The sequence below is a fragment of the Rhinoderma darwinii genome, chromosome 4 (genome assembly GCF_050947455.1).
Source record: "Rhinoderma darwinii isolate aRhiDar2 chromosome 4, aRhiDar2.hap1, whole genome shotgun sequence".
NCBI classification, from domain to species: domain Eukaryota; kingdom Metazoa; phylum Chordata; class Amphibia; order Anura; family Rhinodermatidae; genus Rhinoderma; species Rhinoderma darwinii.
The window spans coordinates 162,160,445-162,179,448 of NC_134690.1; the positions used below are offsets into that span (position 1 = coordinate 162,160,445).

At 39.9% G+C, this 19,004-nt stretch overlaps 1 protein-coding gene across 3 annotated transcripts in view; it reads right to left on the minus strand.

Moving 5' to 3' along the window:
- Nucleotides 1–8,239: 8,239 nt before the first annotated feature.
- The window catches only part of LOC142760908 (lipoma-preferred partner homolog), a 184,222-nt gene continuing 173,457 nt past the window's right edge, over nucleotides 8,240–19,004 (minus strand). For all 3 annotated transcript variants that reach the window (XM_075864087.1, XM_075864085.1, XM_075864086.1), the window contains one exon: nucleotides 8,240–8,426. In XM_075864087.1, coding sequence (XP_075720202.1) covers nucleotides 8,334–8,426 — 93 coding nt within the window. In that variant the 3' untranslated portion in view covers nucleotides 8,240–8,333. The remainder of the gene's footprint in view (nucleotides 8,427–19,004) is intronic.

The following is a 19,004-nucleotide window of genomic DNA, read 5'->3' on the forward strand; positions in this document are numbered from 1 at the left end:
GATGCCTAACAGTGGCCTGCTGTCTGCCAAGTACAAAAGCCTGTTAGGCCCCGCCCGGAGGCAGGGCCTAAAAGACTTGCCGCAGAAAGACGACGGCGCATGCTCAGAAGCGGAGCCTGCGACGTCAGCCGCGGGTGTCAGCTGTATGTTACAGCTGACACCCTGCCATAACGGCAGAGAACAGAGCTAGCCCCGATCCCTGCCATTGACCTCTTAGATGCCGCGATAAAAAGCAATCGCGGAATCTTAGTGGTTTGAAGCTGATCGGCATCGCTGAGATCTGATCGCAGGGGTGCCGGTCCCTGCTTTGGCAACTGGAGGCCTAACAATTGACTCCTGGTCCGACACGTACAGAATCCCATTGGGCCCAGTTCAGAGGTGGGGCCTAATAGGCTTGCAGTCAGTGAATAGTGAAGAGTGATCGTGCAATGTAGAAGGGTATGTTCACACGGCTTATTTTCGGCTGTTTTTCAGGCCGCAAACGGACAAAAAATCGTCAGAACACCTCCAAACATCTGCCCATTGATTTCAATGGGTAAAACTGCGTTCTGTTCCAACAGACCGTTTTTTTTAAAAACGGACGCGTAAAAAACTTCTGCGAAAAAGAAGTGCATGTCACTTCTGGAGTCGTTTTTGGAGGAGTTTTTCATTGACTCTATAGAAAAACAACTCCGAAAACAGTTGCTTATAAAAAAAAAAAACTGCCGAAAATCAGGAGCTGTTTTCCCTTGAAAACTGCTCCGTATTCTCATAAATTTTTTAGTAAGCGTGTGAACATACCCTTAGTAAAATCAGATGTGCAGACCTTCAAAAAAAAAAAAAAAGGGTGAAAAAGCTAAAAATGTTTAATGTGTAAAAATAAAAGCTTTAAAGAGGCTCTGTCACCACATTATAAGTGCCCTAGCTCCTACATAATGTGATCAGCGCTGTAATATAGATAACAGCAGTGGTTTTTATTTAGAAAAACAATCAATTTTTACCAAGTTATGAGCTATTTTAGATTTATGCTAATGACTTTCCTAATAGACAACTGGGCATGTTTTTATCTTTTGACCAAGTGGGCGTTATAAAGAGAAGTGTATGACGCTGACCAATCAGCGTCATACACTTCTCTCCATTCATGTACTCAGCACATTGCGATCTTGCGAGATCACGATGTGCCGTCACTTAGTCACACATTAACTTTACTGAAGTGTCTTGAGAGTTAATAGACATCGCTTCCAGCCAGGACGCGATGTCTATTCACAATCCCGACACTTCGGTAACGTTTGTGTGGGTCTTAATGACAGCAAGCGTGATTTCGCGTGATCACGCTGTTTTATGACAGCACAGCGTGCTCTCGATGTGCTGTGTGAGGAAGTCACACACAAACGTTACCGAAGTGTCGGGATTGTGAATAGACATCGCGTCCTGGCTGGAAGCGATGTCTATTAACTCTCAAGACACTTCAGTAAAGTTAATGTGTGACTAAGTGACGGCACATCGTGATCTCGCAAGATCACGATGTGCTGAGTACATGAATGGAGAGAAGTGTATGACATGCACACTTGGTCGAAAGGTAAAAACACACCCAGTTGTCTATTAACCCCTTCATGACCAGCCCACATAGATTAACGGGCTGCAGTGCTGGGCTTTTGTCCTGCAGCCCGTTAATCTACGTGCTGTCAGAACAGAGTGCACAGCGCTCTCCCTATGCCCTGAATCTCTCAGCATACACTGCTACTAGCAGCCTAAGCGCTGAGAGAAGACATCAGGACCGGATTGGTGTCAGTCCCGATGACGTGATCACCATGATAAAGCCATCATGGTGTTCACAGCAAAGTTTGTTGCAGCAACAAACTTTCGTGCTGTTTGTTACAATGTTTCTCCTCCCTCCCTGTCAGATTGTTCTGAGACAGTGGGGGAGAAGAAGCACTGTGCCGAGCAGCTGTGGTATGTCTCGTATAAAGACACAGCAACTGTGAAAAACACACAAAAACACCTCCACATAGATAGCTTAGTGTAGGCAGCTAGTTACAGCTTAGGTAGTCTGTTATGTAGACAGTACTCAGACTAGGACAATTAATGAGTTAATTAATAATCAATTAGGGTTTATAGTGTGTGTGTATGTATGTATGTATGTATGTATGTATGTATGTATGTATGTATATATATATATATATATATGTGTGTATGAAAAAATTTATATATATATATATATATATATACACACACACACACACACACACGTATTATATATAGACATATATTTGAAATTTGTTAATACTATAAATAATTAGGGATGTTGTATATCTATAACATCATTTAGATATATATGTACATGTAATATATACGTATACACACATATACTTACATAAATCTCTTCAGATATTTTACACGTCTGTAAATTCTAAATACATTGATTCATTCAGAAAATTCCTCCTGCAAAAACTGCTCGAGACGTTTTTTGCACAGTGGTTTGACAAAAACTCGTCAAAACACTCGTCGAGGTGTTTTTTTTACCCTTCTGAAATGGGGTTTTAGAGGCGGAAACCGCCTCAAGATAGGTCATGTCGCTTCTTTTTACCGCGATGCGTTTTGCTCACGGTAAAAAAGCTAGTCCAACTCCCATTGAAATCAATGGGAGACATTTTCGGGCGGTTTTTGACGTTTTGCGAAGCGGTTTCCGCGCTGAAAAACTCGTAAAAAAACTGTGTGAACAGGGCCTTAGGGTTGTTCATAAATTTATTGATCAATGGATTAGTGGACTTTTTCTTTGTTACTTTTATTAAAACGGTTACAAAAAATAAGTAAAAACAAAAATACGTAAAAAAAATGGCACGCAAGTTATATACCGCTGAAGAGAGGCATTTGCTCTCTTGGATTCTGATAGTGAATAAGGTCACTTTTGGGGGGTTTCCGCTGTTTTGGTCCCTCCAGGGCGTTGCAAATGCGACATGGCACCGAAAACCATTATAGCAAAATTTGAGCTCCAAAACCCAAATGGCGCTCCTTCCCTTCTGAGGGCTGTAATGTGTTCAAACTTAAGTTTATGACCACATATGGGTTATTACCGTAATCAGGATAAATTTCTTTACAAATGTTGGGGTGCTTTTTCTCCTTTATTCCTTGCAAAAATTAAAAATGTCTGTTTCTTCAGAAGAAATTTATATTTTCATTTTCACAGACTAACGCCAATAAATTCAGGAAAAAACCTGTGGGGTTAAAATGCTCACTATACAACTACATAAATTCCTTGAGGGGTGTAGTTTCCAAAATGGTCACTTTTTGGGGGTTTCCCCTGTTTAGGTACCACAAGACCTCCTCAAACCAGATATGGAGCCTAAAATATATCGTAATAAAAAGGAGGCTTCAAAATCCTCTAGGTGCTCCTTTGCTTCCGAGGCCGGTGTTTCAGTCCATTGGGACACTAGGGCCACATGTGGGATATTTCTAAATACTGCAGAATCTGGGCAATAAATATTGAGTTGCGTTTCTCTGGTAAAACCTTCTGTGTTACAGAAATTTTTCTATTACAAATGAATTTCTGCAAAAGAAATTACATTTGTAAATTTCACCTCTACTTTGCTTTAATTCCTGTGAAATGCCTAAAGGGTTAAGAAACTTTCTGAATGCTGTTTTGAATACTTTGAGGGGTGAAGTTTTTAAAATGGGGTGATTTATGGGGAGTTTCTACGATATAAGGCCCTCAAAGCCACTTCAGAACTGAACTGGTCCATGAAAAAATAAGTTTTGGAAATTTCTTGAAAATATGAGAAATTGCTGCTAAAGATCTAAGCCTTGTAACGTCCTAGAAAAATAAAAGGATGTTCAAAAAACAATGCATACATAAAGTAGACCTATGGGAAATGGTAACTAGTAACTATTGTGTGTGGTATTAATATCTGTTTTACAAGCAGATACATTCAAATTTAGAAAAATTCAATTTTTTGCAAATTTTCTCTCAATTTGTGTTTTTCACAAATAAATACTGAATTTATCGACCAAATTTTTTCACAGACGTAAAGTACAATATGTCACGAGAAAACAATCTCAGAACCGCTTGGATAGGTAAACGCATTCCCGAGTTATTACCACATAAAGTGACACGTCAGATTTGAAAAAAATCGCCTGCGTCCACAAGGCCAAAACAGGCTGTGTCCTGAAGGGGTTAAGAAAGTAATTAGCATAAAATTAAAATTGCTCATAACTTGGTCAAAACTGATCGTTTTTCTAAATAAAAACCACTGCTGTAATCTACATTACAGCACCGATCACATTATGTAAGAGATATGACACTTATAACGTGGTGACAGCGCCTCTTTAAGTTTAAAAAAAAAAATCAAACCCAACAACTGCCTTTTTTTCCTACAAGAAGTCTTTTATTATAGGAAAAATATGAAAAAAAAAAAAAAAAAAAAGTACACATATTTGGTACCATCACGTCCATGACAACCCAAACTAAAATGTTGTATAACCATAATCTTATATTTCCCCGCACAGTGAACATAGGAAAAAATAAAACTAAAAGACAATTCCAGAAAAGCTATTTTTTGGTCACCACCCCTCCCAAAACATAAAAAAAAAAAAAAAAAAAAGTGATCAAAAAGTTGCAAGAAACTATTTGTGCATCAGGTAATAAGCCATATCCACTTCAGCCAATGACGGTACCAGTCTGACTGATTCCCGTTCGGATGAAGTTTCGGGTAGTTAAGTACAGCTCATTTGCTCTTGAATTGCTATTTAGAGTCCATGCATATTATGTTAAGCAAATACTAAAAGGTACTGAGCTAAGTGGCTGTTGTCTGGACTTTATTTGCTTTATGACATGCGGCTCTACAGTCATATTTATCCTTGTCGAAGAGCGAGTGAAAGATGGCTCTAGGAAAGTTACAGTACAGCGTGTTCCACAGCAAGCTGCAGCCTGCTGAGCATTTAATGTATGACGAGACGCAGAGACAGAAATCAATAGTGTGGAGTGTGCTGATGTCAAACGTAGAAATGTCACTTGAGGGAAAGCAAAGACTACCAAGAGTTATGGGAACATAATACAGTAGTTGGAGCAGCATGACAGGCTGCCCTGAAATAGGATGGAACATGTGACCTGTCAAAGGCTTCTCAAGCAAACAAGGGAGGCCACAACTATCTGGACACCTGTTGCATTTAGATTAACCGCTATAATTAAAGGGGTAGTCCACAGAAATTAAAACATGCCTATTGCTCTTTATTAGAAATGTAAAGAACTAATAAGTTTCGATACGCAAAATGCCCTGATCCCCCCAACAGAGCAGTCACATGATCCAGAAGTTTAGCAGATTTTCAGAAAGCTGTGACGCTGTGTTTACCCTGCCATTCCACTTCAGCTGTAGCATGCCATCCTGCCCCTTTCCCCAGGTGACAAGTGACGTGGCTACACATATAGAAGGGGGAGGCAGCTCCTGGTGACTTGCAGCTGTGTAGGCGCATTACAACTTTCTGAATACTTAATAAACTTCCGAGATCACATGACCTCTCCGTTTGGGCAATCTGTAAATTAATTACTAACTCGTTTCCTTTCGCAAAGATGAACTTTGATTTTAAAAAAAACAAACAATGGTCATGGTTTTGTTTCTCCTGACAAACCCTTTAATTCCTTAGTTACCGCAAATTTTCATAGCTGTCACCAAGGTGCCATATTTAGCTGAATACACCTTTGCCGTGGCTGTATGCCTATTAGGCTGTACCTGAGGTAAGCAGTCATGCTTTGTTATACCAGAGCATTAAAAAAGCCATCAGCAGATGGCACAGTAAAGTCCCCTAGTGGACTAAAGAAAAAATACTTAATGTAAAAAAAAGTTTATAAAAAAAAAAAAAAAAAAAAAAAAAAGGTTTGAAGTACAATCCGTGTAAAAAAGAAAAGTACGCATATATACACACATATATATATTTAGCATAAATCGAAAAACGATAATAAAAGTGGTAAAAATAGATCGTTTTTTAAAATAAAAAGCACTGCTGTCACCTACATTATAGCGTCGATCTTCTTATGTAGGAGATACGTCACTTATAATGTGGTGACAGAGCCTCTTTAACAATTTCAACAATAAAGATAGCATGTAAAGGTGGTAAAACAAAAATAGATTTGCGTTTAAAAAAATTACTAAAAGGTTAATCAGTAACATCTCGTCCTGAAAAAAAACAAGCCCTCATATTGCTACATCGCCCGAAAATTTAAAAAGTTACAACTTAAAACGTGGAGACGCAAAAACAAATAATTCTTGTTTAAAAGTGTTTTTATTGTGCAAAAGAAGTAAAAACACAAACAAACTCTTATTCACCGATCGAATAAAAGGGGACACAAATTTAGAATGCAAAAAAAATAAATAAATGGCAGAATAAAAGAATGTATAAAAGTTAATAAAATTAAGCTCCCGCTGCCTCCCAGCCACTTCCTGATTATATGGTCTAAAATTACAAAAACAGCGTAGCTCGCTGAGCTACGCTGTTTACTTAACTCCAATAGAAGCGAATGGCAGTTACGGAAGCAGCGTAGCACGTGTGCTACACGGTTACTGCCATTCACGTCTACGTGGGTTACAGAAACAGCGTAGCTCAGCGAACTACGCTGTTTTCGTAACTCCCGACTAAATAAGGAAATGGCTGGGAGGCAATGGGAGCCGAGAGAGGTGCAGGTCCCAGAGGTGGGCAGCATCTAACATTTATGGCATATCCTGTGGATGTACCATAAATGTCCCTGATGCGCAAACCCCTCTAAGACATAAGAAACATCATGACATTTTACATAGGTTAAACACATTACAGAAAGACAACAACACTGTGCAAGTAGCCTACAATTGTAATGAGTCCTAAAGGGGATAAGATTAGTATGATGACCTATTATACAATGTATATGATATTTATAGAAAAGTCTCTTATAGATGTAAAACCACAAAGAAAAGATTTCTACTAAGCTTCTGTCCTGGTAACACTGTCTTCCTAACCTAAAAATGAGTGTTTGACTAGTGGTTAGAAAAAAACAAAAAAGTACAATTTCAAAAGGTTTTCCCCTGGTCAAACATTTGGGCCATTCCAGTACAAAGCTAGACCGAATGAAAGAACAGTGCGACTTCTATGGAGCATAACTTTCCTTCTTTCCTTACTTGGTGATTTTGTTCAAATTAACAATACAGTGCTGAAATCAAACTGTTTGATCAGGGGTGTAGCTAGGAAAGACTGGGCCCCATAGCAAAGCAAAACTATTGACTACCCTCCCCTGGGTGCCACACACAGCCCCGTTGTAGATATTGCCCCCAGTAGATAGTGCCATACAGCCCCACCCATAGATTGTGCCATACAGCCCACCTGCAGATAGTGCCACCCTTCCCCCTTGTAGATAGCGCCCCCACCTCTCCCTTGTAGACCATGCCATATAGCCTCCTTAGGGGTGTGATGCCAGACAGTGCCGCTCTCTAAACATGGGTAAGGTGTTCCACTGCAGCTGCAGGGGTAACTGGTAGTTTATACCAACATTGGACTACACTACTTAAATTTATTTACTATCCATTGTTTAATTTATTGTTAGGCTGCTGTAGATATGCTACATGCATGGTTCCATTTAGGAGTGGGGGATCGTTACTTTTGACTTTACATAGGCACATGCAGGTTGCATGGTGCAATACATTTCATATGCATTGCCCACTCATTCCTGTATGATTCTGTTGTGTATCAGTGTCTGGTATCCATCTATACTGTGGTAATCATCTCTGTTTTTAATCTTGTTTGTTGTTATGTATCAATAAATATATACCTTTTAATATAAATTCGTGGTGTGTCAGACTCTTATTTTTAGATTTTTGTTTCCAGTGGCGGTTTTTGCACCGTTACTTCCACATGTACTATGAGCTTAATTGCTCAGTCCCTTGAGTACTTTACATTCAATTATGGGTTTGATCTCATTTCAACATTTAATGTTGGGATTCTTTTGGTTGCTCTCCATATAGGTATAGCATACAGCCCCCTTGTAGATAGTGCCCCCACCTCCCTCTTGTAGATAGTGCCATATAGCCCCCCTTGTACGTGGCCTGTAGCCTAGTAAATGACAGGGCAGAGCAGGAAGATACCTCCCTGCTCTGCCATAGTGTTCAAAAGTATCTGCATCCTGAGGACCCAGATACTATTGAATGTAACGTCGCTGCTGCTAGCGCTGACACTGGGCGCATGTGCCCCCTCATGCCACAGCCTCTAGGGCAGCTACAGCGGTAGTTACTCCACTGTGTTTGATCCTCCATGAGATTCTTCAGAGAATACCCCCGTTCTATTTGTAGTGACCCATTTACCCCCTTTTTAAGTGTTTTGAAACACTGTATATGTGGTCATTATACTCTACAGCCGTGGTCTCCAACCTCTAGCTCTGACAGCATGCTGGAAGATGTGGTTTCTCTATAGTTGGAGAGACTCTGGGTGTAGGCCTATAAAAAAAAAAAAAAAAAAGGCTTGGTTTAGGCATCCTCATCCACCCAGTTATTGTGGATGGGTTGCTTTTAGAGTTTATCACCATGTACAGAACAATTTTTTTCCCCGCACATGCAAGTCTACATTCTGTAAATACTACTTCTGTCCTAGCCTTAAATGTTTGGTGAATTAATGCATACCCTGTCTTCACCTGCATCCAAGAGCGATCTAACTTGGTAAAAATGGTAGGCAATAAAATAGTATAATGCAAGAGATCACACAAACTAAAATTCATGATTACTAAGATCGACATTTCACTTCAAAACCAAGGCAGACTAGAAGTAGGGAGGAAATCAACCAAATTTTGTGTATGTGTAACCTAATGCTGTATAATATGAAAGTATTGTGGTTTCATTAAACAAAAGTCCAGTACGTTCTGGACTAAATAAAATTAACTGAAAACATACTTGCACTGCCCAGGTCTCCAAATTTCCACAACTCTGCAAATAATACCATTTAGGTTTGGCATACCGAATGCTCTGGCACAAATTTCGGCACAGCACCACAAACCAAGGTCCTAAGCAAAAGGAAACAAGCTCGCCCTGCACATCAGCACTTTGCCCTGCACAGTGCAATAACAACCCTGCACAGGAGTTATAGTAAATTGCGATTCATACTAGACATGGTGATCCCATAAAGTTAAATTGCAAATAACCATATATTATAGTAAGTTCTGATTTAAAAAAAGGACCCGTCACTTAAACAAGCAGTGACGGGAGTAGAAGTAAATGTTTGTATCCCCCTTGAAAGAGCTATTCTGGAGCATCTCCTCTTAGAACTCTATGTTGTGATGTTCCTCTGTTATACATACAAGGAAGTTATGAATAAATTGACAACTTGGTGTTAGCAGTGGAGGATATGTCCCTACACAGACTCTCACTGTCCAATCACTGCTGACAAAGTCTGAGTGTGCAGGGAAACACCCCTTTGACAAGGGGAATGATCACACCCAGTTGTCCATTTATTCATACAATTCTAGGAGGAATAAAAGAGGAATAGAACAATGCAGAGTTCCAAGAAAATATGTTCCAGGGTTATTTTAAAAGGGAAATACAAGTATGTACTAAAATGGACAAGTCAGGAGAGGTGACCGGTCCCCTTTAAAGCGTGTGTACATCATGAGAAATAACACTACTTTTGACTATTTTTTTTTTTTCTTTTAGAAGTGTCCCCCTTTGCAGGTTCTCTCACTTATTCTCAGTTTTCTCTGAGCTAGTGGGTGGAGCCTAACCGCCATCATGTCTTCTATACACTGCACACACAGAAGAGCAGAATTCAGCTCTCCTACCTATATCAATTATATATCTAAAAGCAGCAGAATGGATGACATTATACAGCAGTACGGAACAGTGTAACTGTGAATGCAGCACTGGGATGAGATAACAGTTACTAGGAAGCTGCTGCAGCATCGCTATCGGACTCTCTCCCACTCTGCTCCTGCTCCCTCCTCCCCTCTCCATAGACTTCTATGGGCAGCTGTAACCTTCAGTGAGCTGAAAAAGTAGAAAATTCAGATTGAGTAAAAAGTTAGTAGGGAGGGGGGGGGGAAAGAAGCCTGATAAGTGGAGAAAGAAGCATTTCTCTATATAAAAAAAAAAATAAAAAAATAAATTAAAAAAAAATAAAAAAAAAAATAAAAATAAAAAAAAAAATAATAATAATAATAATAATAATAATAATAATAAATATATATATATATATATATATATATATATATATATAAATAAAACAAAGTTTCCTATATTCGATTGCACTATTGAGAGCAAAGTTTGTTGGAAAGTTAGTGACCATCTAGGCTAAAAGTAGGAGTTGTAACTAAAATGCATTGTTGAATCAAGACACGTTATTAGACACCATCTGCCAAAATTTCAATCTAAAATGTAATAAGTGATTGAGTTTAAGATTAAATTACCATCCCACAAAACATATCAAATCATTTGCATCCATCATATTGGAGGCGGTATCTGAATACTAAAATTTCATAGGAAGCATTAAAAGAAAGGTAGGGAGCAGGCACAGTTTTGCAGGTATTATAAAATCTCCTTCAATTGAATTAAAGCATTATCCCCTGTGAAAAAACGGTGACCTTGTAGTAATGGAACATGCTCTGGATCCGGTCTGTTGTGATTTGCACTCATTGTGCTGGCAGATGTACACTTGTTCCCTTTTCTTCTGTTCACGTACAATGTTAAATCTGTTTCATGTCTCACCATTTGCTGTGATCATAGTAGCAAGTCTCCACACCGCAGACTTAAAAGTGTAGAGAAAATACATACCGTATTTTCCGGACTATAAGGCGCACATAAAATGCTGAGAATTTCTCAGAAATAGAAAGTGCGCCTTATAATCCGGTGCGCCTTATATATGAACCCGACAGTAAAGAGAGGGGTTCATACAGGATCCTTTACCTCTATCGTGGGCGGCAGGGGTCTGCGGCGGCATACCACAGCACACACCATGCTCCTCCCCCCCGTGCGCCTATGAATTTATTAGTACGGTAAGGGTATGTGCACACACACTAATTACGTCCGTAATTGACGGACGTATTTCGGCCGCAAGTCCCGGACCGAACAGTGCAAGGAGCCGGGCTCCTAGCATCATACTTATGTACGATGCTAGAAGTCCCTGCTAGATGCTAGAAGTCCCTGCCTCGCTGCAGGACAACTGTCCCGTACTGTAAACATGATTATACTACGGGACAGTTGTCCTGCAGCAAGGCAGGGACTCCTAGCGTCGTACATAAGTATGATGCTAGGAGCCCGGCTCCTTGCACTGTGTTCGGTCCGGGACTTGCGGCCGAAATACGTCCGTCAATTACGGACGTAATTAGTGTGTGTACACATACCCTAAACGTTTTGATTTGCAATTACAGCTGAACCAGTTGCAAGTTATTGTTAAAAAGTGTAATAAATTTTGACTTGCAGTCTGAGCAATGGTTTATTTAACGGTAATGTGCTGCGCCTTATAATCCAGTGCGCCTTATATATGAAACATGATTGCTTATAAGGCGCTCATAGAAAGTGCGCCTTATAATCCGGTGCGCCTTATAGTCCGGAAAATACGGTACTCTGTTTTAGAAAACATGCCATTATGAAACACTAAAACAAACACAAAAAACTCTCCTCTGGAATAAAACCATCCTTATTTTGTCATGTAAAGCCATGTGTCAAAATGATTGATTAATAAGCCATGCCCTTTTCCAGGCAGCCTGGACATTTTGGATGAAAAATTTGGATTTCCAGAACATTGAATTAACTGGCTCAGAAAATCTTTCTAATGGTTTAGTCAAAGGTAAGAGCACTCTACAAAATGTATTTACTACAGTGGTACCGAGAACTCAACTGTTCTGCTGGAAGTAGTTATTCCGATTTCCCCATACACATTCAGCTCAGTTAAACTTGCAGGTTACCAGAACAAGAGGGATAAATGCGGTTTATCTCTGGAGAACACAAGAGGATCAGAAATCCTGGTGGAAAATGGTAGAGACCAGAGAGAAGCCATCTTTACCATGTGGCTGCTGTGAGGACCTAGGCAGCAAAAGTTTCATAAGAGTGAGAAAAATGTTGCACAAATAGAATAGACCTTTAACGTGCTTGGGAAACCCATTTTTTTTAAACTATTGGAATTTTACGATATTATAGGTCCCTTTTCCATGGTTGTTCTCTGGCTCCAATGTTTTATGACCAGAATCATGACCTAGGTCCTAAAACCTCTACACTTTTAATCTACCACAAAATTAAACATCTCACAAAACGCCCGTGGAAATTACCCAACTTTAAGAGTTGATGGCTACATCCTCATCTTCCTCTTATACCATCTCCTTTATCTAGTCTGCTCCAAGGATACAAGTCATAAGGGACTTCGGTTTGACAGACGGTGGGAACAGGAACAAGACAAAATCGTGCAGAGGTTAAAAAAAAAAAAAAGGAAAAATGTATACAATTGTTCTTTTATCCAGTAACAAAGTAAAAATGCTGAAACTGGCTAGAAATGCCAGGGGCAATTCCAGTTTTAGATTAGAAATAATCTACAGCAGGCTGGCATATCATGCCCAAAAGTTAATTGCAGCTCCCTGGATTCAGATCAGTCCCCCCGTACCCAAAGTACGGGCATTTATAATCCAAGATGAATGGGATCATTAAATCGGAGAGCGGGTGTACCTAAAACAAAGCCATCTCTAAATGTGAATCCATATGGGGCAGACTGATAGATACCCCTAATTTGCCAAGTCAGGCGTTGGTAGATACTCTACTGCACGAGCGCAAGCGGATTTCTTGGTAGGTAACGGGTCTCGTAGTAACTCCTATCTATAAGATACTTCTGTAAGGTTAGTCATTTTTAGTGTTTGGAACACGGCAGCTGCCAACACACGTCTGTATTTGCTCTATGACAAGGGGGGAGGAGAGAGAGTAGGGGTTGTTATCGTGACTTAATATGTATGGATATCCCTCAAGGGAAGGTGGGTATGTTATATGGGTGGGGATGGTTGTCTGTATTTTTTTTTTGTTTGTCGTGTATATTTTTTGTTGTATGCAAATTTCTCAATAAAAAAAGTATCCGATTTAAATAAATATATCTACAGGAGCTGTTTTTATTATAGCTGCTCCTATTGCACAGTATGGCAGCATTAGGCCTTGCATCATGAGCACGGACCTTTGTTTTAGGATTTAAAAAAAATAAAATAATAATTAAGTGTATATATATATATATATATATATATATATATATATATATATATATATATATATATATATATATATATATTTCTTTTTTAACCCAGTATGTAAAACCGAATATAAATTCCAGGGAAATCACACCGTGCCAACATAGCATGCCAAAGAGAGTTTAAACACAAAACACAGCTGCTTATGCCAAAACAACGTATTCAAACAACAGTCACTGAACACTGAAGATTTTGTGTGCCAAATCAGTAGTCTGTGAGAATAAACAGGCAAAGGCTTGCGGAACCTTCCGCAGATGAGTCACAAGATCTTACCACTTGCCCTGCTTGTATCCAAAAGCAAAACAGAAATGGCGTCAAGTAACCACATTGAAATGTAATAGTGTCAGTCAGATATCAGTAGTATCTGGCCAATCACCTACAAATTAATGTGAATATAAGAAGATTGATATATGGAAAGAGTTCTGCTATCAAGCATAACAGTATACAGAAAATACTAAAACTATTATTTCTTCTTTTGGCTTTATTTATAGGAATTATATCCACTTTTTGTAGAAGACTTTTCACACCTGCATTGTGTTTTCCATGTACAACGGAAACCACAACACATTGCTGGATCCCTCATACAACAGATGCCAATGGGGTAACGTCAGGCTCCGTTGCAGATTCCATCAGATTTGACAGGATAAATTCTTCCCACCAAATAGGGCTGAATCTGCAACTGAGGCTCCAAACAGAGACATGAAGCACATCACGTTGCCAATGAGCTACTGTACCCGTCTCCAGTGGACACCAAAACGGCTGGCTTGTGGAAATCTGGCCAATGGACCTACTAAAACCAACAGGCATAACCTACTAGGCCAGTCTAGGTGTTTTGCTTTTCATAGACGTATTTTTGGGGATAGATTTACAACCGAGTGACATTTGTGGAGAACGTGCACGTGTCATTTTTCAGCAGTTTAATAGCTGGTGTTGAGACCAGTTCTGCAGGTAAAGAGCTGCTGTGCATAGCATTGTAATCTGCGCCTGTACCCGTACCTATGATGTATATATATTGTACATCTGGCAGCGCAATGTTAATTGTGACTTACCTTCCTAACCCTAACGAATCATAGTGATATTAAAATAAATGAATGAAACTTGTTAATTTGAAAATTCTAAGGCTGTGTTCACATCAGCGTTGCCCTTCCGTTGAGGGGTTCCGTCTGAGGTTTCCGTCGCGTTTACCCCTCAACGGAAAGGCAAGCAGACACCGTAGCTTCTGATTGCATCACCATTGATCTCAATGGTGACTGAAACGTTGCTAAAGGTTTCCGTTTGTCACCGTTGTGACAGGGTTCCATTGTTTTGACGGAATAGCGCAGTCGACTAAGGGCCTGTTCACATCACTGTTCGCTTTCCGTTCCGGGGTTCCGTCGGAGGTTTCCGTCGGGTGAACCCCGCAACGGAAAGTGAAAACACAGCTTCCGTTTCAGTCACCATTGATCTCAATGGTGACGGAAACATCGCTGATGCTTTCCGTTCGTCACCATTCCGGCAGGTTTCCGGTTTTCCGACAAAATCATTAGCGGAGTTGACTGTGCTATTGCTTCCGTCGGAAAACCGGAAACCTGCCGGAATGGTGACGAACGGAAAGCATTAGCGATGTTTCCGTCACCATTGAGATCAATGGTGACTGAAACGGAAGCTGTGCTTTCACTTTCCGTTGTGGGGTTCACCCGACGGAAACCTCCGACGGAACCCCAGAACGGAAATGAACGGTCATGTGAACAGGCCCTTACAATGGAAGTCTGTACATGTATGGACTGCCACTATGCAACAACACAGGAAAATTCTGACATATCTAATTACGCCAGAAAAACAACACTGGCTTCGGACAAGAATTCACATGGGAAACTCGGGTTACCACAGTGTTTAACGGATACAGAACAGGCCCTTTAAAGCGAACCCGTCAGGCATATAATAGAAGGACAGAAGCTGAGCTCCTCGATATATAGGTTTATAGGATTTGAAGCAGGATTTCTGAGTATAAAGAAGAGTAATTCCTGACCGGACTGATAGGAGTCCTGCTAACCCCGCCCACAAAGGCTTATTAGTGTGTATGGAAAAGGCTGTCAATCAGTCTGTGTGGGTGGGGTTAGCAGGACTTTTACTGTCTCTCCTACGAGTCCTGTCAAGATTTAGGGCTTGTCCACACAAAATGGAATTGCTGCAGAAAACTTCTGCAGCAATTCCGCAGAAACTAGCAGTAATTCCGCTGCAGCAAAACCGCACCATTTCCTCTGGTTTTTACTGCAGAAAATGGCACGTAATTTGCTGCGTTTTTCTCAATGCTGGGAGATGGTGACATCTTCTCTGAAAAACGCAGCAATTCAGTCCACTATACGCAGCAGGAGTGGACATGCTGCGGTATGAAAAATACGTACCGCAGGTCAATTTGTGGTCGGAAATTCTACGCATCGTGTGGATGAGATTTGTTAGATCTCACCCACTTTGCTGCTACTTTGTTCTGCTGCGTATTTTCCGTCGGCAATTCTGGACGGAAAATATGCAGCAATTCCGCTACGTGTGGACAAGCCCGTACTATGCTCTTTACTCAGAAATCCTGCTTCAAATCATATTAACCTACATATCACAGAGCTCAGCTGCTCTCCCTCTGTCTCCGATAAAGCAGCAGGAATCACCGGACAGGTTCACTTTAAACAAAAAAAAATAATTAATAATTAGAACTGAACGAGAACTATTCCATTTAGTGTATATAGTGTTCATGAATGTATACTACTCCCCATCTGCTGTAAAGGAACAATACCAGGGACAAAAAATAGTAAATACTTAAAGAGGCTCTGTCACCAGATTTTCAACCCCCTATCTCCTAAAGCAGCAGATCGGCGCTGCAATGTAGATTACAGTAAAGTTGTTTTTATTCAAAAACGAGCATTTTTGGCCAAGTTATGACCATTTTTATATTTATGCAAATGGGCCTTTCTTAAGTACAACTGGGCGTGTTTAAAGTTAAGTACAAGTGGGCGTGTATTGTGTTTGTTACATCTGGGCGTTTTTACTTGTTTTACTAGCTGGGCGTTGTGAATAGAAGTGTATGATGCTGACGAATCAGCATCATCCACTTCTCTTCGTTAACACCCAGCTTCTGGCAGTGCACAGACACACAGCGTGTTCTCGAGAGATCACGCTGTGACGTCACTCACTTCCTGCCCCAGGTCCTGCATCGTGTCGGACGAGCGAGGACACATCGTCACCAGGCGTCGCCGATGCTGCTGCAGAATCAACTGTAGCCTCTGTCGCCTGGTGCCGATGTGTCCTCGCTCGTCCGGCACGATGCAGGACCTGGGGCAGGAAGTGACGTCACAGCGTGATCTCTCGAGAACACGCTGTGTGTCTGTGCACTGCCAGAAGCTGGGTGTTAACGAAGAGAAGTGGATGATGCTGATTCGTCAGCATCATACACTTCTATTCACAACGCCCAGCTAGTAAAACAAGTAAAAACGCCCAGATGTACATACACAATACACGCCCAGTTGTACTTAAGAAAGTTCCATTTGCATAAATATAAAAATGGTCATAACTTGACCAAAAATGCTCGTTTTTGAAAAAAAAAAAAACTTTACTGTTATCTACATTGCAGCGCCGATCTGCTGCAATACGAGATAGGGGTTTGAAAATCTGGTGACAGAGCCTCTTTAACAGTGATACACAGATATCTGGCACATGAGGAATTTAATTCTTTTAGGAAAAACCGCTCCAATTTAGGTATTATATACCCAATCTGAACATAGTAATCATTTCATTTTGTGTCTTCCTCCTCGTCCGTATATTCATGATCATTTAGATGCAGGAATAAGGGTTCGCTAAATATGCATGCGTTGTGCTTGCGAGTGCTGGATTGTAGGCACATCCAGGTACAGCAGTACAGAATGTAACAGTGCTTTAATCTTATTAGTTGGAATGCAGTTTGTATTGCATTTTACTTCTAGCACTGTAAACTGCAAGATTGCCAGGCCCTTTATATCAGTTTGTTCTCCGGCCAGAACTAGGGACCCTTCATATTGTCTAATTGATTAAAGTCTACATGTGATCTCCTTTACCTTTCTGGAAAGACATTGTAATGATTGTAATAAATAAATATATACATGTTGAAAATCTTCTGTTTGCCATACATTAAATATTTGTCACCATTTCATTAAAGGCAGTGAAAAAAGGTATATATTACACAGACTATTTGTAATAATAGATCGTGATACAGTATATAGAAACAATTACAAGTATATCCATATGTCATATATACATGTAAAAAATATCACATTTGTGAACTCTAATCTCAGACCACTTCGGATTTCTTAAGAAATATAAGCGCTTCATGCCTTTTGTATAGTTCATAGATGTCAGCAAACAGCTGAAACCGCTATTAAAATGACAGCACACCATTAGAAATTGGTGTCAGTATTTCAAGGCCATGTACACCTTTGGAAGGATTTTTTTAAATTGTATTTTTTAAATCAATGTGTTGTGTGTGTTTTTAATCAATTTTCAAATGGACTTATTAAAACATGTTTTTAACAGTATCCAACTAATATCGATTATATCCAAGTTATGAACTTAGATGTGATTGATATTAGCTGGATCCAGACCCGATCGTAGCCGAGCCATCAATTCAGCTGAACTGACGATTTCGGTTGAGAGAAAAACTATACGGCTTCTATGTATCCAGGATAAATGGAAGATGAATCGTAAAATGTAAAAAAAAAAAAAAAAAAAAAAGTTAATAGAAGTGAATTTGATCAATTGGTTAAAAACACATAAACACATTGATTTAATAACAAAAACAAATCCTTCCAAAAGATGTACATCGCTTTAAGTAACAGAAGTCAATGAGCTACAGCTGGAGTGTTTCCAATAAAGGGGAACATTTTATGTAATTAGGGATTTTCAATTCCTTACATTTAATAGTTGTCTATGTAAATATTTAATTGTAATCAGTGTTTATTCATATATGTATGTACGTATGTATGTATGTATGTATGTATGTATGTATGTATATTACACACACACACAGAAATGAGCAGCACTCAATATTCAATTCCAAGATGGTAGTGGGTGCAGGAAGGTAATCCCTATCCAACGGATATGGGTAAATATATAAGAAATCCCATAGCACTCCGATGTAATAAGAAAAAGTGGTTTATTAAGTCAGCACAAGCTGCAACGTTTCCGTGCTATAGCCGGACGGAAACGTTGCAGCTTGTGCGGACTGCATAAACCACTTTTTCTTATTACATCGGAATAAGAACAATTAGTACCTAGAAACCTCCGCCCTGCCCCCATCTTGGCGGTGTAAGCAGTCACACATAGGTGTTATGATTACATTTTGCCTGAAGCCGCTGCTAGCGGGCGCTCCTTACACATGGATTTATACATCTGAGATTCAGTTCAGAGCTGTATTAATCAGAGGTTTCCGTTTCCATCGCCATTGTTTCAAAGGAGACAGATCCGGTGCCCATGGTTTCCATTTGTCTCGGTTGTGCACCGGACCCATCGGTTTGCCGGAAGCAATAGTGTAGTCCACTACGATACATTAAGAATTTATTACGATATCCATACAATTGTGTGCAGAAAATCGAAATACACTTACACATTTTGGACCGCTTACCAGCTTCTAAACAAACGGGTGGTCGGGTAGCAAAGTATGAGTGTGATTTTCTAGATATGCACATTATTTTAAAGTTATCCTAATAATTTCCTGAGGTTTTTCATTCGTAACAGGAGCTAGAATCAACTTCACTTTAGGCCGAAGCGCCACTTGCTTTCCAAGTCTCGAAAAACTCAAAGATCCGTGTCA